Genomic DNA, 26,305 nt, shown 5'->3' on the forward strand with positions numbered 1-26,305 from the left:
ACTGGCCAACGCATTCTTCACCACTAGCGCCACCTAGAAAGCCCCTGCATTGGCAACGAAGCAAGTCAATCTTCGAGGAGGTGTGGCGAAGAAAGCCTTGGAGACAGAGGGCCCTGATCCCTTTCCTTTTAAAATTCGATGTTATCAGAATCTGTTGAAAAGGTATGCGATACCCTTGACCATGCACTGTTTAAGCCTTAAAAAAGCAATATGGAACAATATGGATGAACCTGAAGGACATTATGTTAAGTGAAATAAAACAGTCACAGAAGGACAAATACTGCATCATTCCACTTCACACGAGGTATCTAAAATCATCAAACTCACAGAAGCAAAGAATAGAACTGCCTGCTGCCAGGAACTAGGGGGAGGGGAAGCAGGTAGTTTCTGATCAGTGGGAACAAAAGTTCAATTATACAAGATGCGTAAGTTCTAGAGTCCTACTGTACAATATTTTGCCTGTAGACAATTCCATCCATACTGCGCACTTAAAAACCTGTTAGAGAGAGTAGATTTCATATTAAGTGTTCTTAACACAATAAAACTTCAAGAAAAGAAGGAAAATGTTAACTACAACACTCAATCCCACCTAGGATGCACTGCCAGGCAAGGGAGAGTCTGAGATACTGTGTGTTCAAGCTGCAGGGCTGGGTCTGATGGGAATCCCCTAGGACCCAGCCCCCAGCGCAAAACATCACACTTTGGGAAATAGTGGCTGCAGACTGAGCATGAACTAAGAGTTGTTAGTCTGCACCCAAGGATGTGGCACCTGAGCTGCTGCCGCCACTAAGTCGCTTCAGTCGTGTCCGCCTCTGTGCGACCCCACAGACGGCAGCCCACCAGGCTCCCCCGTCCCTGGGACTCTCCAGGCAAGAACACTGGAGTGGGTTGCCATTTCCTTCTCCAATGCATGAAAGTGAAAAGGGAAAGTGAAGTCGCTCAGTCATGTCCGACTCTTAGCGACCCCATGGATGGCAGCCTACCAGGCTCCTCCATCCATGGGGTTTCCCAGGCAAGGGTACTGCAGTGGGGTGCCACTGCCTTCTCCGGCCTGAGCTGCAGGTGCAGAATGACCAAGAAGGGCACAGCCACCAAACCACCAAGCACCCTCCAGGCTGTTCACAACAGCGACACCATGTGGCGGCTGCTAGAGTCACAGGTCAGGAGGGCTGGTGTAGCCTCCGGCTCCCTCTTCGCCTGGTGGTGGAAGCAGAACAAGTTCTGACACGTTAAGTCTGTAATTTGTAGATGAAAACAGGAGGGGGCTTGCTCAAGAGAAAGATGCTAGTCCTTTTGGTAATGAAGAACAGCGAAGGTGCCTGAGTGATTAATTAGAAAAATTAAAGAGCTATGAACATATTTGTTTGTAGCACCCAATAACCTCAGATATGCAAATGACCCACCCTTATGGCAGGAAGTGAAGAAGAACTAAAGAGCATCTTGATGAAAGTGAAAGAGAAGGGTGGAAAAGTTGGCTTAAAGCTCAACATTCAGAAAACTAAGATCATGGCATCTGGTCCCATCACTTCATGGCAAATAGATGGGGAAACAGTGGAAACAATGGCTGACTTTATTTTTCTGGGCTCCCAAATCACTGCAGATGGTGACTGCAGCCATGAAATTAAAAGATACTTGCTCCTTGGAAGAAAAGTTATGACCTACCTAGACAGCATATTAAATAGCAAAGACATTACTTTATTAACAAAGGTCTGTCTAGTCAAAGCTTTGGCTTTTCCAATAGTCATGTATGGATGTGAGAGTTGGACTATAAAGAAAGCTGAGTGCCAAAGAATTGATGCTTTTGAACTGTGGTGTTGGAGAAGACTCTTTAGAGTCCCTTAGACTGCAAGGAGATTCAACCAGCCCATCCTAAAGGAAATCAATCCTGAATATTCATTGGAAGGACTAAGGCTGAAGCAGAAGCTCCAATACTTTGGCCACCTGATACAAAGAGCTGACTCATCTGAAAAGACCCTGATGCTGGGAGAGACTGGAGGCGGGAGGAGCAGGGGACGACAGAGGATGAGATGGCTGGGTGGCATCACCGACTCAATGGACATGAGTTTGAGTAAATTCCGGGAGTTAGTGATGGACAGGGAGGCCTGGCGTGCTGTAGTCCATGGGGTCACGAAGAGTCGGACATGACTGAGCGACTGGACTGAGCCAGGGTCTAAGTGCTGAGCTTACTTAGTATGCCAGAGCTTGGGGGGAAGGAGGAGAGTTTCAAATTTAAATTTTGTACATGTAACCGGGTGCATCAAGGATAAAGGAATCGGCTCCCTTTAGGATCAAACCCAGTCCTGACATCCTTCCAGGCACTAAGGAAGGCAACCAGAGAAAACTGGCGAGGGAGACACTGTGCTTCAGGGGAAGACCTGGAGGCTGTTACATTTCATCACCCCCTTCCTGCTACTATCTCCGAGTTTGTTTTTCTGCAGACAAGCTTAGAGGACTAAACAGTCAAGTGCTCGCTTTTCCCTTACCACCCCAAGAGGAAAGAAACCTGTCGGCTTCTCTAAAAGGGGAAGGCAAAAAAGGAAAATAAAGTCAAAAGGAAACGCTGAAGTTGCGTCTCCTCTGTTTGAAGACATAAGGCCGGAGAGGCAGGTTTTGTGCAGAGGCACTGCTGGACCCTGGGGAAGGAAACCTGTGTGCTTCGAGCTGGAAAACATTAAGTGCAGGGAAGTTTTAATGAGCTTCAGCAGCTCTTTGATAATGGCTGATGCTGAGAAGGCAACGGAGCATTGGAAAGGCGAGCTTTCAAAGAATATGCTTTTTAGGAAGCGATTTCCCCTCTTGTCATCCCTTCCCTTTGGGGATACTCACATTGGGCCTTTCGCCATCCCACTGGGGGTACCTCCCTTCCCCTGATGGATCTAGGTCAGAGCTACTTTAACACTGTAGCTACTTTAACATGAATCCCCCTCCGCCAAAGCCCCAGCTGCTGCTGTGGGTAGTAGTAACTACAAGGGCTTCACTGAGATGGATCGAGCAGGGATGCAATAAAAGGCATAAAATTAAAGACAAGATTAATAAAACCTGATGAAAGAAAACACTGCCAGCCTACCTAGCAGCTTAAATTACATTTACCACATGCGACAGGGAGGGGGTAATCATGAGTAATAAGTCCAGGCTCGGCTCGGGAAAGAAAATCCGATCTAAATAACGACAGGTAACACCAGGGGAAGTCACTGATTCACCTCCTAGAGAGGACTCAAGATGGGGTATAAAACCCATCAATCACACTGAGGCCAGTATCACTCGGTAGGGCCCCCGACAGTCTAGGATCTAGATTCCCAAACAGCCCAGAGCCAGAAACGCGGCAGATGCACAAAAGCGGCTTCTGGTTGTCGCTTCCAGTCCAGTCCAACTTCGGCCCGCTGCCTGGTGGCTGCTGTCACCGCAGCCTGACCTTGGGAGTGACCAGGCACAGTCAGTTCTAAGGTGGGGGCTGTCCAGCTGTCCCTGTTCCTTGTTCCTCCATCAGCTGAAGTCACTCTATGCCACCGGGGCTGCCACAATGCCCAAGGTCCCTGGAGCCAACCTGGTCCCTACACAGCACCCAAACCATCCCCCTACCTGCAGACTCCTCCTCAGAACACTCCTAAAGTTCCCAAACTTCTTGCTGTTTCTCACTGCAGCTTAGCAGGGAAGCAATCTGATTTGACTAGTTCTCACCAACCCGCCAAAGAGTCTCTCTTTTTATAGAGCAGGCCAAGTGATGCAAACGAACCCTCAGAATAGGCTTTCAGGCTGCACAGGGGGTGTCACGAACCCCCTCTGGACCTCTGTGCACAGCTCGATAGAAGAGGAGGGAAGGCTCCATCACCATGCTATCTCACCCCTCCCCAGCCATGGCCCAGGGGACAGAGGGCTGACTCACTGCTCCATCCCCTCCCCTTACAGCAGTCTCCTATCTCCAGGCCTCCTGGCTTGATCAGTGAGAAGGTAACATCTCCTGCTGACAGGGACGGCTGTAGCTGGCTTCCAGCCAAGGAAAACCCTGGAAAGTCCTGCTCTTAGCAGAAGGGTTCCTTCTGCTCAAAGGGCCCAGGAACGTGGGTTTCGGGTGCAGGGTCTTCAGGTGATAATCTTTAGATTTGCAGCTCCCTGGCATTCTAATTCCAGGCGAAGCTCCCGCGGCTTCTCCCTTGGTCTGGACCCTCATCGCACTCAGTGGTAAAGAACTCGCCTGCCAATGCAGGGGACATAAGAGACGTGGGTTCGATCCCCGGGTGGGGAAGATCCCCTGAAAGAGGGCCTGGCAACCCACTCCAGTATTCTTGTCTGGAGAATCTCCATGGACAGAGGGGCCTGGCGGGCTACAGTCCACGGGGGTCACAAAGAGTCGGACAGGACTGATGTGACTTCGCATTAGAGAGTTCTCAGAATCCCTGGATGATTGGTTTCCCTAGGTTATGACTGCAAGGAGGTCCTGCCTCTTCCTCAGGACCCTTGGAGCACAGCCATCCCTGACCATAGCCCTCAGCTAGGAGGGTCTCAATGAAACAGGGGTGACTGGTGAGGAAGAGTCACACTGCCTGAACACCTGACTTCTCCCACAACAAGCTCAGTCATCTGAGTTCTTCCTCACAGAGTTTCCATCTTGGAAAAACAATGAAGACACTACTTCCAGAAAGTCTTCAGCATGAGGAGGTTCTACGGATAACAAGCATTTTTATTTTCCTTTGGTCACTATCAGAGCTAGTCTAAGGAAAGAATGGGACTCCATTCTATCAGAAGAAAACTTAAAATGCCCAGAACGTTCACTCACCAGAATCCTCCCAACTATCAGACAGACTCTTCTCTGTCTTCTGCTCCTGAGAAAGGGGAAACTTAGAAGAATACGAGCACATAGTCACACCTTCACCTACCTGCCTGCCCGTGAAATTTATCAAGCACGTGGGATTTTGTCAGTGACGGTATTTGAAGACTCTTGACTCTGCCCCAGGGGCAGAGTACAGGTGCTGTCCAATGATGCCCGTCTGCATCTCTAACCTGACATCCACCCTGTGCTCTGAATGCAGCACCAGCATTGCCTCAGGCTGCAAAGACTCGAGTCTCTGCTAATCAAAATCTACTCGCTTCCATCAGCAATGAATTCAACCAGAAGTTCTGGAAGGACACACATCAAATTGTCGACAGTGACGGCTGGGAGCAAGTGAGAACAGAAAGAAAAGAAACCTTTCCTTTCTTTCTACTCAACTCTCTACAGCTTTTTTGCTTTAAAAAAAAATACACATAGAATATATTCCTGGAGTCCCTGAAACATTAAAATAAATGAATACATGGCCGAAAAGGAAAAGCAAGTGCCTGTTTTCAACAACACAGCCCAGACTCTGCCAGGTCCCTGATCGGGGCTGAGATCCGGAAGCGTGGAAAGCATCGGTTCTCAGACAGGTTGATGATTAAATGGCCCAGAACAGACCTAGGCCTTCTGGAAGTTCTCTTCAGGGCTGGACACAGCTCCACCCTCTTGCTGCTTTCTTCCAGCTTTGTGATCTTGATGCAAAGAGCCCCTATATTTCCACCAGCCCTCATCCCACTTACTTAACCCTTTTTGATCCCTGGCAGCTCTCAGTTCTAGCAGTGGGGGCACAAGCCTTCAAGCTCACCTGACCTCAGGTGACTCTCTGAACTTACTGAGCATAGTCCTATTTCCCTCATTCCCTTATTCTCAGATTAAAGATGGAAATTTTCCTGAGTGCAAGAGCCAGATGCCTGATCAGTTTCTGAAGAACCTTGGACTGGAGGCAGAGGTCAGCTTTGGCCCCATCCATCCCAACCACTCCCCTTTCCCACCCCACGCAGAAATTCAGAAAACAGAAAGTGGGCCACTGAAGCCGCACAAAGGTTCTCTCTGCCACCTCATTCATCATGCAGCTGCTGGCGCACTTACCTGCAGATGTAATTGGTCTTGCAGGAGTCCTGCAAGTTCAGGCAGTTGGGTTTCTCCCTCTCCTCGTAGGAGCACACGGGCACGATGGTCTGCCGCCTCCGCTCTGTGCAGGCGATGTCCCGGCAGGAACAGAAGAGCATCCCATAGCTGTGCTTGGCAGGGACCTTGTCGAAGAACTGCCGGAGGGCCTTGTGGCACTTGCGCCGGTTGCAGACGTCGTTGGACATGCTGGTGGTGCAGGGGGTGATGTAGGCTGACCTGTACTTCTTGCAGGTGTCGTCCAGGTTGCAGGCCTTGGCGGCGTCCAGGCAGTTGTTCCCTTTCGAGATGTGCTCCACTGCAGAAAGGAGAGAGAGGCAGGCCGTGACCACAGGGCTAGGTGTCGGGGCGGCTCGCACAGGTCGTCTCCTTTCACTGCAATCTGGCCTCTCACCACCTGGCAGGCCTGGCAGCTCTCATCAGCTCTGTGTTTTGAAGCTAATAACTTAATGAGTTTGTGACAATGAGGAAGCATCAGGGGCACAGAGGCCAGGAGCCCATGGCGGCACTCCAGCTCCTAGCATTGTCTCAGAGGTATAATTAGGAGGTATTGAGTGAGGCCAAAGGAGCTCAGACACCTGCCTGCCTGGGTCTAAACAAGGCAACAGGAGAACAAGTTTCCAGCTCCGGGCTGGTAAACTGAAATTAGGATAAAAGAAAAAAGCAGCAAATTACATACTTGTTTATTATATAGTATATAAAATGATATGCTGAATGTAAGTATAATTGCCATGCGATCCTCCAGGAATATAATTATGTAATAAATGCACATAGTACATGCTAATTACTATATGATTACAGAGTAATTGCATGGTTATTTGAGCCCAGAAGACAAAATATTATGCCAGCTCTCTAAACAGGAAGAAGCAACTACATCGAAGCTGTATTTAAGTTTGAGCTCACAGGCCACTGGAAGGAAACCAGAATAAATTACATAAAAATTTGCAAACCTCAATTACCATTTAACTTACCACATAGAAAATGTGGGATCTATGAGTACTGAGGTTGCAGATTAGAAAAATTCAGTTAGTATTTTGGATAGAATTTCAATGGGCTTACAAACCATAGGCCTTAGGAATCTCAAAAAAACATATGTTGCCTTCTGCCCAAGCCCTCTGTGCTCAGGCTTTCAGAGAAACCAGGGCTGTCCACAGCCAGGAGGCCTGCTGTGAGGCTGGAGAGAGAGCACAGAGGAGGTGGGGCCCACTGGGGTGGCTGGGTGGGCTGGCAGGGCCACGTCCAATGGGCAAAGTTAAAAGATGAATGGACAAGGGAAATGAAGCCCATTTCCCACATTATAGGTCTTACCAAAGAGAGGGGGAAGTGACGGAAAAACCTCTGAGAGCCAAGTTATATATAATATGGCCCATGGAAAATTGATAATTAGGTGCAGCAATGACCCTCCAGGGACAGCTAGGAGGCAAGAGACAGGCACCACACAACTGTGGGATTCAAACCCCAGGAAGTTCCCGTTCAGGCCTCAGCCCCTTCTTGGGTTCCGAAACCCCCTTTCATTCTCTTTATATTCCCCGTGGACGGGGACCATGAGGGGATTTGAGAATTAGCACGAGAGGAAACAGGGTTCAATTGGATTGGATGGGACTGAAAGACAGGACAGTGCATTTGGTATCCATATAAAGGGCACATGGAATATTTTTCTGCCTTAAAGAAAGAAGGAAATATGCCATATACAACAACATGGATGAGCCTTAAGAACATGATACTAAGTGAGATAAGCCAGTCACACTGCATCTGCAAGGCATCTAAAACTCTCACTCATAGAAGCAGAAAGTTGAATGATAGTTATTGCTATTCAATAGTACAAACGATAGTTACTGCTACTCAGTAGTACAAATGGTAGTTACTCCCCATTTCCTCCCTTGTTTCAGCAAGAGAGGAAATGAGGAGTTGTTATTCAAGAAGTATAAAGTTTCAGTGATGCAAGATGAATAAGTTCTAGAGATCTGCTATACAACATCACGCTTACAGTTAACAATACTGTATTGTGCACTTAAAATCTAAGTGGCATTATTGCACTCTTTTTAATGGCTGAGTAATATTCCAATGTGCATATAAGCCACTTTTTCTTTATCCATTGATCTGTCCATGTACACTTAGGTTGTTTCCATGTCTTGACTAATGTAAATAGTGCCGCAGTAAACATAGGGGTGGTGCATATATCTTTTCAAATGATAGTTTCATCTGAGTATACGCCCAGGAGTGGGACTGCTGAAGCATACGGCAGCTCGAGTTTTAGTTTTTTTGAGGAACTTCCATACTGTTATCCATAATGAGTGCACCAATCTACATTTCCATCAACAGTAGAAGAGGGTTCCCTTTTCTTTACATCCTCTCCAGCATTTGCTATTTGTAGACATTTTAATGATGGCCATTCTGTCTGATGTGAGGTGATACCTCATTGTAGTTATGATTTGCATTTCTCTTAATAATGAGCATCTTTTCATGCATCTATTGGTCATCTGTGTCTATTCTTTTTTTTTTTTGGATAAAGGTCTATTTAGGTCTTCTGCCCACTGGTACCTAAAAATTATCATACTAAGTGAACTAAGTCAGAAAGAGAAAGACAAATACCATATGATATCACTTCTATGTGGAATCTAAAATACAGTACAAATCAACATATCCTGAAACAATAACAGACTCACAGATATAGAGAACAGACCTGTGGTTGTCAAGGGGGAGTGGGGTTAGGGGAGAGAAGATATGGGAGTTTGGGATTAGCAAAGGCAAACTATTATACACAGAACAGATAAACAACAAGGTCCTACCATATAGCACAGGGAACTATATTCAGTATCCTATGACAAACCATGATGGAGAAGAATGGGAAAGAATGTATACATGTGCATGGCTGAGTAACTTTTCTGTATAGAGGAAACTGATGCAACATTGTAAATCAACACTGTAAATCAATAAAATTAAAAAAAGAAATCTGTTAAGAATGTAGTGTTAGTCGCTGAGTCAAGTCTGACTCTTTGTGACCCCATGGACTGTAGCCCACCAGGCTCCTCTGGCCATGGGATTTTCCCAGGCAAGCATACTGGAATGTGTTGCCATTTCCTGCTCTAGGGGATCTTCCCGATCCAGATCAAACCCAAGTCTCCTGCACTGCAGGCAGATCCTTTACCACGTGAGCCACCAGGATCTCATGTTAAATGTTCTACTACAGTAAGGCAAGATTTTATACAAGACAAGAACAGACACAATAAGTCCAACATTTCAGTCAATGAAAAATTCTCCTTGGTCTACTGATGGTGTGCCTCACTTTAAGAAAGAACTATGTGTAAATATCTGAAATCACAAAAATATACCCGGGCACTACCAGCAGTACTTTATGATGCCCCAGGTTCATGTTTCTCTCCATGACGCGCGCATTCAACCATTTAACGCGCAAGGCAATAAACGAGACCTTCAGCCCTTCTTAGGTGAGCTGTGCAGGAAGCCAGCAGCTGCACACACATCCTGCTGGTTTAACAAGCACACCTGGAGCCTTCCCTCCTCATCATCATCTTCCCAAAGTGGCTTCGCTCCTGCGCCTCTGTTTTCACACGCAGGCACTGCAGGACCTGAGGAGTGAGATATTCACCACGTGCCCTAACAGACCCCCAGGGCCTCCAGCAGGCCCTGGTGACACTTCTAGCCTTTTCCTCTTTTGAGAGGCGGCGCTGTTGGGCCCACTGGCAGCATTGGTTGATAATCCCGAAGGACTATAGTTGTAGATTTCTTTTATTTATTTTCATTTAAGGCTGTCTGGGTCTTCATTGCTGCGCCTGGGTTTTCTCTAGTTGCGACAAGTGGGGACACGCTCTAGTTGAGTCACGTGTGCTCTAGAGTGCGTGAGCTCAGTAATTGTGGGGCTTAGCTGCCCCACGGCATCTGAAATCTTCCTAGACCAGGGATCTAACTCCCGAGGTCCCCTGCATCGGCAGGCAGTTTCTTAACCACTGGACTACCAAAGGAAGTCGTGGAGATTTCTAAGTTATGCATTTTGGAATGATGATCTAAAATAAAGGAATATGACCAAACTCTGGATCATCTGGATAAGGCCCTTAAAGCTAGTTGCTACGTCGTGCCCCACTCTGTGACCCCATGGACTGCAGCACGCCAGGCTTCCCTGTCCTTCACTACCTCCCAGAGTTTGCTCAAACTAGTGTCCATTGAATCAGCAATGCCATCTAACTATTTCATCCTCTGTCGCCCTCTTCTCCTCCTGACCTCAATCCTTCCCAGCATCAGCGTCTTTCTCTTCGCATCAGGTGGATATTGGTGTGCAATTTCACCACCTACATTTTTACTTTCATTGGTGTTCAATGGTACTTTATGATCTCTGACTAAAATGAAAGGAATATAGGCACATAGCTTGACTTAATACTTACATAATATACCCAGGGACATAGGAACAAGCAGTTCATGTAAGTTCAAATGGAGAAAAATGACAGAAAAATTAAGTCATCACACGGCACCCAGTAATGTAGGCCTGTCAAACTCAAACCAATACATGTTGAAACAGAGAATTACATCCAAACTGTAAGCACTTAGTTTCAGCAGACAATATCATTTCTCATATTAAATTTATATTATCAACTCACATTTCATAGCTTTTAATGTTTTGTTAATACTTAATTTGTGTATTGTCTTTACAGTTGTATATTTGTATGTGTTGTCTTTACAGTTTGTATAAAAGCAAAGAATAAGAGTTGATGGTTTTATGTTTATAAACTTCAAATAAAATTATAATGAAAATAATTAAACCTAACACACAAGGTCCAGAAAATTTACTTCTCTCTGGCAGTTCTCCATATAATACAGTTTTTAAAAACTGGCCTGGAAAAAAGCTCTTTGACATGGGTTTTGGCAGTGATTTTCTGGGTATGACACAACCAATAACAACAAAAACTAAACAAAATGAAGTATACTAAACTAGAAAGCTTCTGCACAGCAAAGAAAACCATCAACAGAATGAAAAGGTGACTTATGGAATGGGAGAAAATACTTACAAATCATGTTCTGCTATGGAGTCAATTTCCAAAATATATGAAGAACTTACATGATTCAAATCACCAAAGTCACAACAACAATAATAATAATAATAACCCAAGTTAAAAAATGGGTAAAGGACCTGAAGAGACATTCTTCCAAAGAAGATATATGAAAGGCCAACAGGTCCATGAAAAGATGCTGATAGGTAGGGAAATGAAAATCAAACTACAATGAGATATCACCTCAGGCCTGTTAGAACAACTGTCATCAAGAGATAAGAGAACTTGCCAGAAAGACAAGAGATAATAAGTGCTGGTGAGATGGTGGAGAAAAGAGAAGCTTTGTGCACAGGTGGTGGGACTGTAAACTGTACAGTCACTACAGAAAACATAGAGAACAGTATAAAGGTTGCTCAAAAAATTAAAAATAGAGCTAACATTCTCACATGATGGCAAGCTATCATATGATCCAGCAATTCCACTCCTGGGTATACATCCAAAGGAAACAAAATCACTTTGTCAAAGAAATATCTGCACTCATGTTCATTAAAGCATCATTTACAACAGTCAAATGTTCATCAAGGAACAAACAGATAACGTAAACGTGGTGTATATTTCCAATGGAACCCTATCCAGCCATAAACGGAAGGAAATACTGCCATTTGCAACAGCACAGGTGAACCTGGAGAACACTATGCTGAGTACAGTAAGTCCGACAGAGACAAATATTGTCTGATCACATTTATATGTGAACTCCAAAGAAAAGTTTTGCATGAAGTGGGAACAGGATGAATCATTTGATGTCCAAACCAATCGCTCATAGTTCACTCCGTTTAGCACCTGGCATGCTTCAGCCTCACTTTGAGCTGATTCTGTTTTCATTGATAAATAATACTGCTAGAGCACCATCTCCTTATCATTATTTCAGACAGATTCCAGAATGCACAACCTGGCACATTAAGATAGGCAAGAGGCCACTAACTGATTTCCAGCTTAAAGGTAAATGAGTGACTTTTTGCTTCTAATTTTCATTTACACAAAACATTCTCATAACCCTTCCCAAATTGATACATGAATCCAGTATTACCCAAATAGTAGAATCTGATGAAAAAAAAAGAAGAAAATTACAGGCAAATATTTCTTAGAAAAGAGCACAGAAAACAACAACATTAAATAAACTGGTGAGTTAGATTTCACTAAGTTAAAAACTCATCAAAAGACACTTAATATCTTAAGAAATGAAGAAAACGAAACAAATCACAGACTAGAAGAAAATATTTGCAAAACATGTATCTGACAAAGGACAAATATCTAAAACATATTTGCATGCATGCTCTCTGTAACCCCATGGACTGTAGCCTGCCAGACTCCTCTGTCCATGGGATTTCCCAGGAAAGAACACTGGAGTGGGTTGAGTTTCCTTCTCCAAGGAATCTTTGCAACACAGGGATCCAGCCCATGTCTCCTGCAGGGGTGATTGGCAGGGGGATTCTTTACCACTGAGCTACCCGAGAAGCCCAACATAAAAAACAACCCAATTGAAAAATGGGTTTTTCTTCATAAAAGAAGTTGTATGAACGGTCAGTAAGCACATAAAAAGTTTAAACATCATTAGTTATCAGGGAAATGCAAATTATAACCACTATGTTGGTGGTTAAAATTTATCTGACAACTCCAAACGTTTACAAAGATGTGGAGCTCCTGGAATCTCATACATTACAACAGGAAGGTAAAAGCATCCATTCACTTGGGAAAATTGGGTGCAGATTTTTATAAAATTATACATATACCTACCCTATAACTCAGCATTTCCACTTTTAGGTATTCATCCAAGAAAATGAGGATATATGTCCATAAAAATATTTGGACAAGAATATGACAGCACTTTATTGATAATAACCAAAGACTAGAAACAGGTCATGTATCCATCAGTAAGAAAACTGTAGTCTATCCACATAATGGAATAACAGTCAGAAATAAGAACAGATGAACTATTTATACACACAATGGCATGGATGAATCTCAAAAACACTGTTCTAAGGGGGAGGGGGGAAGCTTTACAAAAAAAAGTACACGTTGAATAATTTTGGGTTGGCTAAAAAGTTTATTTGGATTCTTTTCAAAACCTCTATTTAGCCACCTCAACATATACTTGAAGTTCTGGAAAAGGAAAAATTAATTTATGATGGAAAAATAATCTGAAGAGTGGTTGCTTCTAGGGGATGGAGGTGGGCGCTCACTGGAAAAAGGGAAGAGGAACTTTCTGGAGTGACGGTAATATTCTCTTAGTAGAAATTTGGGTCAAAACTCAGAGAATAGGACACAAAGTCTGTACATACAGAAATTTTACCTTAAAGTGAAAAAAATAAATATTAAGAACTGGCTGATGGTAAATATCCTGAAGCATTTAGGGGAAACATATTGATATCTGCATTTTTAAAACTCTGATGAACTGCTAGATGCACAGAAGGCTGTGTGGATGCATACTTACAGAGCAACTACGTTCAAATGTAAAGGTAGCTTCCAGAAGGCAGCTTGATGTAAAACTTTTTCCACTTGAATGTATGTTTGAAAATGTTCAAACAAAACATTGAAAAAAGTTGATTCACGTATATACCTTATTCTTAAAAAAAAAAAAAAAAGTCTCACATGCACAGAATATGGAAAACAACACCCTTAGCATGGAAAACTTTCACCTCCCTCTTAAGAGTCCTCACAAATTCACTGCCAGCTCTCTCTCGGAGACCCTGCTACAATGAAGTTCACAATAAGCAGAGGTGAAATCACAGGACACAGAAGTTAGAAGTGAGTTTTTACTTGGAGGGAAGATTGATGCCCCGTTTGTATTAAATGCATTCCCCATTGCACAACAACGTGACCTCAAAGACTTGAGGGCAGAGGGAGAAGTGGCCAGAAGACGGGGATTTAGGGCACTGAGTCACACCCAACATCCATCCACTCACACACGGGAGGGCGGAGGCGCAGGCGCGCGCCTGGCTTACGAGCCGGGCACGCGCACCTTGTCGCCCGTGTGGGAGGGCTTCCGAACAGCTTTACCGTAACTGAGTGCCATCCCCTCCACAGCTCATTTTAGAGCTCAGCATTAAAATGCTGCTACCCACCTCCTCCTCCAACCCTATCCCCCTCCATCTGCTGTTATTCATTCTTGAACTCGGTAGAATGTCTGGGATGCTGTCTGAATGGGAAGCATTCTCAGAATGAAGGCTGTTTACTAGAAATTCTTTCTTCTGGGGGAGGGCGTGTGCGTGTGGGTTTGGCGGGCTAAAGAACTCTCTCCAGCACCTGCCGGGCACTGTGTGATGGAGAGGCCCGTTACCCAGCTTTTCCTTTCAAAGTTACACATCACCACGCTGTTACTTTGCAGGTTTACATATTGCTTTCTCCGTCATCATTCTAAGCTTTTCTGGCTGTGATCACATCTAATGTGACTTGTTTCCTGTTTTCTTGGGAGGTAGAACCTTCACAGCAACTGGAGGGCCAGTTCCCAGACCATGGAATAAAAAGATGTTGCCAAAGGAGCAATGAATTCAGAATCAGGGGGTTGAAACATGGGCCAGTTATCTGAGTGCTTTTCCTGGGTGGGTCTCAGTTTCCACATTTGTAAGATGATATAGCTAAGGTCTCTTCAAACCTCAAAGTTTTTTATTTGATGACTATAATATAATTGCCTTTTCTGATTATAGCATCAAGTATTTAGGGAACAACTTGATCAGGGATGGAAACAACTTGATCAGGGATGGAACGTAAAAAACCAAAACCAAAACCAAGCCAGCTCTTGACCTCTCAGCTGTTTGCTGCTCCAAAGAGTACATGAACCAACGATTTTCACCCCGACCTTCAGACGGAGCAAATGTAAAGGGTCCCTCCAATACAGGGAGGTGTGGAGGTGTCAAGGATGAATTACGCACTGGGAGATGCTTTCCCATTCTAAATTCCTCTGGCGCAAGGATCTGCCTTTATTCCAAGTACAATCCTCACACTGTCCCAAATCAAAGAGGCTATCGCTGTGGCTGGCAGCCCTTCATTATTTACACTTAGAAAACGCCACCATTATTGGCAAATGCTCAGGCCAGCAAACCAGTCAAAATGATTCAGGATGAAACACAGATGCAAGGATCTAGAAATCATTTCTATAGGTTATGAGGTGGAATACAACAGTAGCTATATTAAAATTTGCATAGCTCGCATGAAGATGCATTTTTATTAAGCAGAAAGTTCACAAGACACAGTGAAAGACCGTTGTTTACAAATGCTTGCCAATTTCCGGGTATCTTTTTGCCCTTCTTTTTAAGGCTGCAGAACCGAATTCACAACCAGTTTCCTCTTTCTTTCTGGCTTGATTAATTACCATGTTAACCTAACTACGGTTCTTCTCCTAATAGGCTCCCTCTAACGTGTTATCCCAGCAAATAAAATATACGTAAAAAGCTCCAAGATCTTCACAGGGGTAGAACAGGCTTTTCTGGAAGCTCACATTGACAGTCTGGTCTTCTACTGTCCACGTGGATCAGATGGCAAATCTGATCGTACAGGCTGTGACCCTTGTAATCGATCCTACAAGAGCTTGGCCTTTTCCAGCTGGGGTGCTAAAAATTACATTTAAAAGGCAATGTTGGCTCTTTGGAGCCCATTTTGTCATTCATACACTGTTTCAGACATATTGTATTACACAATGATGAATTTCCTCCTTGCCCTGTTTTTTCACACCTTCCACAACAACATTAAGCCTCAAGTCATATCCAAGATCTCTCTCTAGGGTTCACAGTGACTGAATTATTCTGAATATCTGTGAATTTGGAAATAATTCTTCTGCCTGGTAAAGACAGTGCCCTGTATTAACCACGAGTCACGCACCTGCCCCATGCTCATTCACTCCAAGTTCACCCATTAGAGCTTCTGTACTGTGTCCCACACCCCCCACACTATCCATATCTTAAAAAATTAGATGCCTCCTATAAGTGGTGTGTAAGTAAGTCACATGCTTGCTGCTGCAAAATGATTAATAGTGCTGTCTCAGCAAATGGGATCATTACATTTTTAATTAACCTTTCCAACCTCCTCCACCTTTTCCTTTTGTTACACATCACATTGGATCTCTGAAGTTTTCTACTTGTTTATGTTCAACTAGGTTTGAAACAAAGGCATGAAAAATGATAGCAGAAGATGTAGGAGCTGGTGCCCAGGTGAGGTGCCTGGTGAGGTGCAGTGCCTCATTGTACACGGGACCCAGGGACAGGCACTCAGAACTTGATGGCTGGGTTCCCATCTAATTTTTGTTTTGGCAGCTTAGCGTTATTTAATGGCCTTGGCTACCAGGAAACTGGCTTTTTAAAATCTCTTTCAACCTAATTATAATTACTGTGTATAAATCATACAATGATCAATTATAAAAATCTCGGGTTCATAAATATTTAACTTAGCATTTAAATCCACACTGCAGGAGTGCATGAAAATTCCAAGCCCATCTCTTTGCAAACAACTGCTTTATTACAGTTCCAATGCCAATTACTGAGAATTGAACCAAGTCTGTGTTGCAGCACACTCGAGCACATATTTGAGCATAATGCCTTTCCATGTATTAAGATGGCACAATTTAGTTATTTCTAAAATATGCATGCCTCTCATTAAAAAGATACTTGCAAAGTCTTCTACTGCCATCTTTTAATTCCTCAAGTGTGGAGAGGCACAAGTATGATATTAGACATAAAAACACTCATTAAAATATATTTTATCTAATGTACGATAGATTCCAAGATAATTGAGGTCAGATTTGTTTGGAAAATATATTATGACATGTGCAAACGCTGATGCAAAGAGGAAATGATCTCTTACAAGGATTCAAATAAAACAGCTAAATATTTTTCAGCAAAATCATAAAGCCATAATTGGATTTCAATTTAGTAATAGTCAGCCTAAGACAGGCCATTTTTAATAATCTAATTATGTGTTCGAGGGCCTACCCCAGAACTCAGCCACTGCTTCAGAACTATTAATTGTCCTCAACACTGTTGCATCTTCAACCATGAAATTTGCTATTACATGTAGGACTGACTCTCATTTATGAGTATTTTTTTTTCCGAATCTCAGATCATCTTTAGAACATCCTCAAATGCCTACTCCTTTAATTTTCCAAAAGCAAAGTCTTTAAATGACTTTCTCTGGACCAGAACACTTGATCCCAACTAGATCAGATTTGTGGTCCTCCTACAGACAAAAGCCACAATGAGATAGATCTACAAACATCTCTATCTTTGAAGATAAAAAGAGCAGCCCTTGCTTTTGTCTGATTTTCATTAATTAGAGGTATTTAATTACTAACAACTCTTTAGCAGTAAAATTGATGAGTACTTCAACTACAGGAAAAGATCTGCATGATAATGTAAACCTAATTCATTTTACGGGATATACACTGTGGCTTCACTAATATTTAGCCTGTGAAAGCTTCACTAATATCTAGCCATTTCAGCAGTAAAGTGCTAAACACTTCTTCAAAACTAGTGCTGCTTCTTCCCAGAGAAAACAATAAACGTGGGCCAACCAAGCAACTAAGAACCTAAGTTTCCCTTCACTTTTCTACCAACATACCAGAGAGAGCTAACTGGAAGGGAAACATGGAGTGGTTTGTGTAACAGTTTTCTAAGTTACTATAAAATAAGATAGCCTTAAAATAATGGGCCTAAACTTTCAAACTAGCATGCCCAAATTTAGAAATTTCTAAGTGTGTGCCATGGAAAGTCTTTGCTCTGAGAAACCGGACACTTATCCCAAAGAGGCTGCCAACACTCTGGACATTTCATGGAATTCTTCCCTAGAAGCCTGAGATGTGTTCTCTGGAATATTCTGACCAGCAGTGAACCTCTGCATCAGGGATGGATTTTAAAAGCCAAATGTCACATAGCACTAAGTGTGGTCATGAAATAGGTGATGATGCTGGGTAATGTTTAGGGGAAGAAAATAAGTGATAAATATATTTAAGGATTTTTTCATATGGGGGCACTTACAAACTGGTCATGAAAATAGCCATTGAAATGGTTTTCCTGAACAGGTTTTGAGCCAATGAGAGCCCTGGAATAAGTGTTTTTCCTCAAGGTGACTACTGGAAGGACAAGATGAATTTGGATGTATGTGCTCTTGGTAGTTTTACCATTCATACTCATACCGATGTGCTGCATTTCTCCAATGAGACAGAGCAAAAGGATGCTACCAGAAGGCAGGCTAGAGGCTTAAATGTCATCATCACTATACAATCTATAACAGCTTTTCTGACCTCTGATATATAAACAGAGAAGAAAAGTATTCATTCTAAAGCCAAAGAATCAGCTGAAACAATGAAAAATGAAGAGGTTGAAGATCCTATTAAGTCCCCTGGACGATGCTGAGATAATAATGAATCATTGATGATGTTGGCGGTTGTCAGGGCCCTCACAGTGCAGGATTTCAGCAAAGATAAGCTAAATATCAGGTCTTTATTTTTAGTTAAAGAGCATAAAATCCAATGCCTTTCTTCCCATGAGCCTATTTACATACCTGCTGTGCTACCTATTTGCCTTCACCTGCTTCCCAATTAATACCCCATTAAGCCGCTCCACCTGCAGCGGCTTTTACCTCCGCCACAGCCCGGCAACCATCACTCATCTGCTACAGCTCAATTGTTTCTTTGGGGAAGATAAACAAAAGCCGCATGAATAATAATGGCAGGGCTTTGTATTTTCAGGGTGTGCTTTCTCAAAAGACAGTAGCCAGACGCTGAGGCTGGTTTCAGGGAGAGAAAGCCACTAGCTGGGCAGAAATGTCTAGACTTAGTGTAGCCACATTCCAGAAAATTATGGGGAGAAGGGACATCCATCGTAATTAGATTTGTGAATTTGGATTTTATCTATAATGTCTGCATGCATAATAAGTTGCTTCACTCGTGCCCAACTCTTTGTGACCCTGTTGTAGTGTGCCAGGTTCCTTTGTCCATGGAATTCCATGCACTGGAGTGCGTGGCTATTTCCATCTGCAAGGGATCTTTCTGACCCAGGAATCGAACCCACATCTCCTGTGGCTCCTACATTGCAGGCGGATTCGTTACTGCTGATCCACCAGGGAAGCTCATCATTGTGTATGTGTGTATATATATATATATATATTTTAATGATGTTTTTGCTTTACTCGAGAAGGTGTTTCATATCAAGTCAGGTTAATAAAATTTTGTTTGGTTAAAGATTCTTAGGTGACCTATTTCAATGGAAATTAGCACATCTTCTCTCTTTTTTGCCAACAGGTTTTAAGTGTTTGAAAGTTGGTTGCTTCAAGCAATGACAAACCTCAGAATCCTCTGGAGAACAAACTTGAAGAAAGAAGGGGGAAAAAAGTCCCAAATACACAGATTCCTAAGTTTTTCCTGTGCTATCCTCCCAAAAATCTGTATTTTTACAAAGCTCCTAGGTACTACCAATGGTCAGACTTGGAATTCCCTGGTCTTCAGTCAATCAATCATTTCTTTTTACTATCCACCTGTACCTCCATTTATTTTCCTAGGAAATCTAGACTTTCTGGTTGGTTCTGGTCACATCTTCAGGAGTGCAGTCCCTATGAGGTAGCTTCCAGTGGATGGCTCATTCGGGCCTCATTCCATGGAGACCATGTTGAGGAGAGGATCCGCCCTGACTGTGCTTCCAGTGTAACTTCATAATGAAGCCCAGACGAGATTTCTCAGGAAGTCCCAGCCCAGATACTTCTAAGGTGGGCTAAGACAAGGCCCCTCCCGCCCCCCAACCATCACAACCTTCCATGAGCTGCAGAGAAAGCAGACAGCAGGACCAGAACGGGCATGTATGTCTGTCTATGTACACGCCTCAGTGAACCTCCGGGTTTTATTTTAATGGTGTATTGGCAAATGTCCTTGCTCATTTCATATCTAGCTTTAAATTGATTCCAAATGCTTTCACACATTTACCCTTCTGAGCCCCAGCATAACTTTCATTAGATCCCCATCTGAACGACTATACCAGTGAGCTCAAGGATTAAGTTTAAAACCTGGGAATTTTTACATTAAAATTCCTTAGTCAGGACCTCCATTGTGTCTGTGCAACTTAATCTGCAGCTCTGTCTCCTGCAGGAACGGCAGAGTAAATACAGCTATCTCTGCATGGTGTTCAGTGGGCACCAAGCCACATCTCCTCCCCAGAGGTGTTCGCCCACCTGGTCCCCATCCATGGGATGCTGCGAGGCTGCTGAGGCAGGTTGAGGCAGTGGGTAACCCAGAAGTCTCAGGCTGCTCCTAGAATGTGTCCTTCCTCACTGTCTCACAGGAGCATATCAGCTATAGAGCGGTTGTGTCTCTGATGTACATACACAGGGTGTCCCTGAAGAACACTGGGCTCAATGAGAACAACCCAGCTCCTAGAACCTGATATTTCCACTTAGCTATATGCTTCAGAAAGCTTCCCAGGTGGCTCAGTGGTTAAAAAAAAAAAAATCCACCTGCCAATGCAGGAGTTGTGGGTTCGATTCCTGGGTCAGGAAGATCCCCTGGAGAAGTAAATGGCAACCCACTCCAGCATTCTTACCTGGGAAATGCCATGGACAGAGGAGCCTGGCAGACTACAGTCCACGAGGTTGCCAAGTGGTGTCCAATTCTTTTGCAAGTTGGACCCGCCTTAGCAACTAAACAACAAAATGTGCTTCATCAAAACAGGTACTGTGTGTGTGCTAAGTCACTTCAGTCGTGTCCGACTCTTTCCGACCCTTTGGACTGTAGCCCACCAGGCTCCTGTGTCCATGGGATTCTCTAGGCAAGAACACTGGAGTGGATTGCCATTCCCTCCTCCAGGGGCTCTTCCCAACCCAGGGATCAAACCCACGTCTCTTATGTCTCCTGCATTGGCAGGCAGGTTCTTTACCACTAGCGCCACCTGGGAGTGGGTGCCCTTTCCCTTCTCCATGGTATCTTCCTGACCCAGGGATCGAACCCAGGTCTCCCACATTGCAGGCAAACTCTTAACCATATGAGCCCCCTCCAGAAAATAAGGTACAGTTTAGGCAAAATACATGTGTTCTACCCTAAAACTTCTTCAAGCATCAAAATGTGCCTTTTTTGATAAGAGATCTGGTTTTGCATAGTAGCTAGTTTGTTTGTTTTTTTCCCCAAGAAATGACCACTCGAATGGTTACATTTAACCCTGGGCTGAAGCTGGATGTGAGTGCTGGGGTCAAGATGATTCCATCAACTTTATGCCTGGAGGGATCGGAATGACATTCAGCGTAAGTGCCAGGGTGCAGGCCAGCTGCTAATGCTGTCCTCAGCACCCGTGGACATGCCAGAGGTACAGTGTCACCCTTTTGCTAGGGCATTCAGGGACAACAGAAGTGAGAAAGGCCAACTGCAGAGTGGCCAGCCATGCTGCTCTTTGGTGGGAAAGGGAGCGAGAGAAGAAAAGCAGCTGTGAATTTCTGCTTTATAGGAGGAAGGCCTGAGCCCCAAACACCCCTGCATTCATGGAAGAAGCTCTGTGTTGCAGAAAATCCTGTTTCAAGACACAGGAAGAACCAGTCACACAGAACTAGACCTTTTATGTCTGTGATTTAGCCTTCTGGGAGCTCAGGTGGTGTAGAATCTGCCCGCAGTGAGGGAGACCAGGGTTCGATTCCTGGGTTGGGAAGATCGCCTGGAGAAGGAAACAGCTACCCACTCCAGTCTTCTTTCCTGGAGAATCCCATGGACAGAGGAACCTGGCAGGCTACAATCCATGAGGTTGCAAGAGTCAGACATGACTGAGCGACTGAGCATGCAGCACAGTATTGCCAAACACAGGGTTGGCCTTAAAAAAAAAGAATAATGAACAACTCCTGAGAATTTCCCTTGATGTGTCTAGAGTTGCTTCCCTTACTGGCAAAGACTAGATGGTCTCCTCCCTGTGGTACTAGCTAATAAAATTGACCCAAGAGAGTTGGCAAAGTTCCTAAAGTAGAAAATACGGTAGAAGGGACTTTCCTGGAGGTCCAGTGGCTGAGACTCTGTGCTCCCATGTAGGAGGCCCAGGTTCAATCCCTGGTCAGCAAAGTACATCATGTGTTCAGTTCAGTTTAGTCGCTCAGTTGTGTCTGACTCTTTGTGACTCCATGAACCACAGCATGTCAGGCCTCCCTGTCCATCACCAACTTCTGGAGTTCACTCAAACCCATGTCCATTGAGTCAGTGATGCCATCCAACCATCTCATCCTCTGTCGTCCCCTTCTCCTTCTGCCCTCAATCTTTCCCAGCATCAGGGTCTTTTCAGATGAGTCAGCTCTTCGAACCAGGTGGCCAAAGTATTGGAGTTTCACCTTCAACATCAGTCCTACCAATGAACATCCAGGACTGATCTCCTCCAGGATGGACTGGTTGAATTTCCTTGCAGTCAAAGGGACTCTCAAGAGTCCTCTCCAACACCACAGTTCAAAAGCATGAATTCTTCTGGGCTCAGCTTTTCTTATAGTCCAACTCTCACACCCATACATGACCACTGGAAAAACCATAGCTTTGACTAGGCAGACCTTTGTTGACAAAGTAATGTCTCTGCTTTTCAATATGCTGGTCTAGGTTGGTGATAACTTTCCTTCCAAGAAGTAAGTGTCTTTTAATTTCATGGCTGCAATCACCATCTGCAGTGATTTTGGAGCCCAGAAAAATAAAGTCAGCCACTGTTGCTGCTACTAAAGTCTGTGTGCCATGCAGCAACTAGACCAGGAACAGCCAAATAAATAAAAATAAATGTAAAGAAAAATATGGTAGAACTATAGGTCCTAAGGTAGAAATGGAGATAGCTCTGACTCAATAAGAAAGCTGGCATTCCCAGGACCATCATGTGCCCTCTGAGAAGTTCTTAAAACAACTGGAAGCCCAGTTGGTCATTTGTTGGGGAATAAAGCTTTCCCAGTTTCTGGAGACAGATGATCTTCAGGGTTAGATTTAAGACCTAATAGTTTTACTGAAATAAGCTCCTTCTCCAAGAGTCTTCTACGAGCCCGACAAGGATTTCACATAAGAAATCCTGTTCAATATTATAAGTTCAATATTAAATAAATCATATTTACTGATGTTTGAGGGTGGTGGCTTATGCAGTTCAGAGATTTGATTTAGGAATACATTTGTTAAAAAAAAAAAAGTAAATATTAAACATAGCTTTAAGAAAGACAGGCCAAATAGCATAATAACAGAGAATCAAACTTTTGGAAGTCTAACCTATACCCTGAAATTGGGAATTAAGTTCTAGTATGGTGTCTGCATATTAGAAAACTAAATAAAAGCAATTGTCTAAATCTATTTCTTGACACCAGTGAGAGATCCTTCTAGTGTGGTAAAGACTTCTTTATAGTACTGTTAACTCAGAAGTGCTTTTCACTGTTGAGAGAATAGGAAGGAAATTATAAATGTGATTACATATAATCCACACAGTCTTTGAAGGAAAGGGATGGCAATCATCTGCTAAAACTGAACACCACAGAGGGTAAAAGGTATCCACAGGAGATGAGCGTGTCAGTAAATACATAAAGCACAGAAGTCCCACATATTTGACATTTGAAGAACAAAGTGATCCATCAATGTCCTTGCACAGATCGATCACACAGAATGCTACTGCTGAAAACCTAATCGTATGATGGTAATAATGTAGCCATAAAACCTCTGGTCTGTAATTGACTGCTTCCACTTGAAGCTAACATGTCTAAAGCAGTGACTAATGTCCACCTAAAGATTTCACTTGCGTTGAATGACAATCAGTTACACCTGACACTAGTCTCGGTGGATGACTCGTGGTGGATAATGGCCCAGGGACAGACGCCAAGGGGTAGGGGGAGAGCACATCCCTAAATCAGCAATGCTCGGGTATGTGATGCTTAAATATGGATCTCATATCTAAATGCCACCTCCTTAGATCTGATGAGGCTGCCACTTTCTGACAAAGTCATTAGAAATGTACGAGGCTATAGAGTCCAGATCAGCACGTTCCTCGGGGCACCCAGGTCTTAGTTGTCGAGTTTTGTCTAGTGAGCATCTTACTGTAAATCCCATTCCTGGGCCTTAAGAGCTTATGCTCTCTCTCCTTGCAATAACCAGATGCACAGAACCCAGATGTGTGTGTGTGGGGGGGGGGGGGTAGGGGCGATACGGACAAGGCGGGGGAGGCGGGGGAAACAGCATTTATGTCTTGGCTTTCTCTCCTCTTTTTCTTTAAGCTCCTGGATTGTGTGTAATTGGGGGGCAGTCTGGTAAATAGTTTGGCTAATTGCGTCTTCTTGGACAGGAGATACGGCTGGGCTGTTGGCAGTAAGAAATGAAGTCTGAAATGAAAGCTCACTACTGTTGTTAGATGACAAAACGGTAGATTATCTACCTCTCAGCACAAATTCAGAGGCGTCCATTAGTACAAATAGCTACTGCAGGGCAGAGACCATGCTGTGGGGTTCATTCATTGTGGGCCTTTGCCACAACCAGACTGATCAAATTCAACGACGCCTGGCCACACAGCAGGATCGGCAAGGGCTGGATGACACACATCTTAGTGTTTAGTTTTGTCTTTAATCTCCCGTGAAGTTTTACTGCACCTACCACTTTGGTGGGCTTCCCAGGTGATGGTAGTGGTAAAGAACCTGCCTGCCAATACAGGAGATGTGGGTTCAATTCCTGGGTTGGGAACATCCCCTGGAGGAGGGCATGGCAACCCATTCTAGTATCCTTGCTGGAGAATCCTATGGACAGAGGAAACTGGCAGGCTATAGGCCATAGGTTCGAAAAGAGTTGAATACGAATGAAGCAACTCAGTACTCAGGCAGGTGCTATCTTGGGTGGTGGTTTAGTCGCTAAGTTGTGTCTGACTCTTGTGATCCCATGGACTGTAGCCTGCCAGGCTCCTCTATCCAAGGGATTCTCCAGGTGAGAATACTGGAGTAGGTTGCCATTTCTTTCTCCAGAGGATCTTCCTGATCCAGGAATCGAACCCTGATCTCCTGCATTGCCGGCAGATTCTTCACCAACTGAGCTATGAGGGAAGTCCTTTGCACCATTTTGGTAATGCTTGATTTCAACTTATGAGAATTCCTCCCTTCCCTTCAACACACACACACAGAAGAGGAGCCTGACCCTTTCCATTCACAATCCTGAGTAATGGCCCTTTATATGTTGGATTCAAGTAAAATAAAATCATTCCCAGGTTTCACTGAGGCAAAAGTCGCCCAGGCCCTCCCCTGCCCTCAAACAGATTTGCAAGCTCCAGCTTTTCAGTTAGCCCATACCTATTTGTTACTCAAAGCAGAAAATTTTTATGCACATTGTAAAGTTCATTGTAACTAGGAATTTTAATTAATATGTCTGGTGGCTTCTAATGGACTTTGAGTACACATCAGATTGCTTTGTGCCCTTTGATATATACTTAAAGGTAATTGGGTAGTCCTACTGATGTATTTTTAAAGAGCAAACTATTGATTAATAATGTTTCAGTATTAATATAACCACTTTGTGTGGATCAAGAGACATCAATGGTACAAAAAAAACCCCCATATTTATCTACAAATTAACAACTCTATATAGATCTGTTACTTTAAGCTAAATGGGGTGCATCCACTCATTACCCTCCAACAGAGACTCGCCTCCTCATAATAAAGATTAAAGCTGAAGTTGGCCTTATTTTCCCACTGCATGAAATGAATGCTTCTCGCCACTTCATGCCCTGGTGCAGCTGAAGATGAGCGGCAGTAAAGCATGGGTCCACGGCCCCCTCTGACAGGCCGATATTTTTAATGCCTGACTTGATGAAAACATTTCATACTTTGGGAGCTTTAATTGCCACCACTGCCGAGCAGAATGAAATAAAAGATGATTGTACCATTCAGGATGGAGGTGAGGATGATCCCAGCTTTATCCCTGCTTAAAACCAGTTGTACGGTTCATATACTCTGAGTGTATGTTCATTCAAATTGAATTACTGTGAAGAGAAAAAGCTGGAGTATTTTGGAGACTTGTGATGAACCAGTTCCTGAGGCTGGGCTTTAGGACACTGGGCAAAGTACTTCTCAGACAAACAGGAACTGTCAGTTCCCTTTTATTTATTTTTTAAATATCTAGAAGTCCTAATGACTCTCTTAAGAACGTTGGATTGAATAAAATTCTTTGGTTGTCTTTAGCATAGCACGATGGGTCCACAGACCCTCAGGCACTCTGTGTAAACAACTGTTTGTGTGGCCAACAACCTACAAATGGCAGTGATGGTGGTTTCCAGGTTGGACCCCAAGCCATATTTCAGAAAGGGTCACTTTGCTCTGAACTGATGACAAAATTATCCATACATTGCAACTGCTATGCGAATGTTGTTCAGATTTACGGGTC

The 26,305-nt window shown here is 43.8% G+C and overlaps 1 protein-coding gene across 3 annotated transcripts in view; it reads right to left on the minus strand.

Annotated features, from left to right (window-relative positions):
- GFRA1 (GDNF family receptor alpha 1) overlaps window positions 1-26,305 on the minus strand; it is a 225,161-nt gene that overhangs the window by 61,532 nt on the left and 137,324 nt on the right. For all 3 annotated transcript variants that reach the window (XM_070470252.1, XM_020897148.2, XM_020897149.2), the window contains one exon: window positions 5,900-6,236. In XM_070470252.1, the coding sequence (XP_070326353.1) occupies window positions 5,900-6,236 (337 nt within the window). The remainder of the gene's footprint in view (window positions 1-5,899; window positions 6,237-26,305) is intronic.

Source organism: Odocoileus virginianus, chromosome 7 (genome assembly GCF_023699985.2).
Source record: "Odocoileus virginianus isolate 20LAN1187 ecotype Illinois chromosome 7, Ovbor_1.2, whole genome shotgun sequence".
Lineage (NCBI taxonomy): Eukaryota > Metazoa > Chordata > Mammalia > Artiodactyla > Cervidae > Odocoileus > Odocoileus virginianus.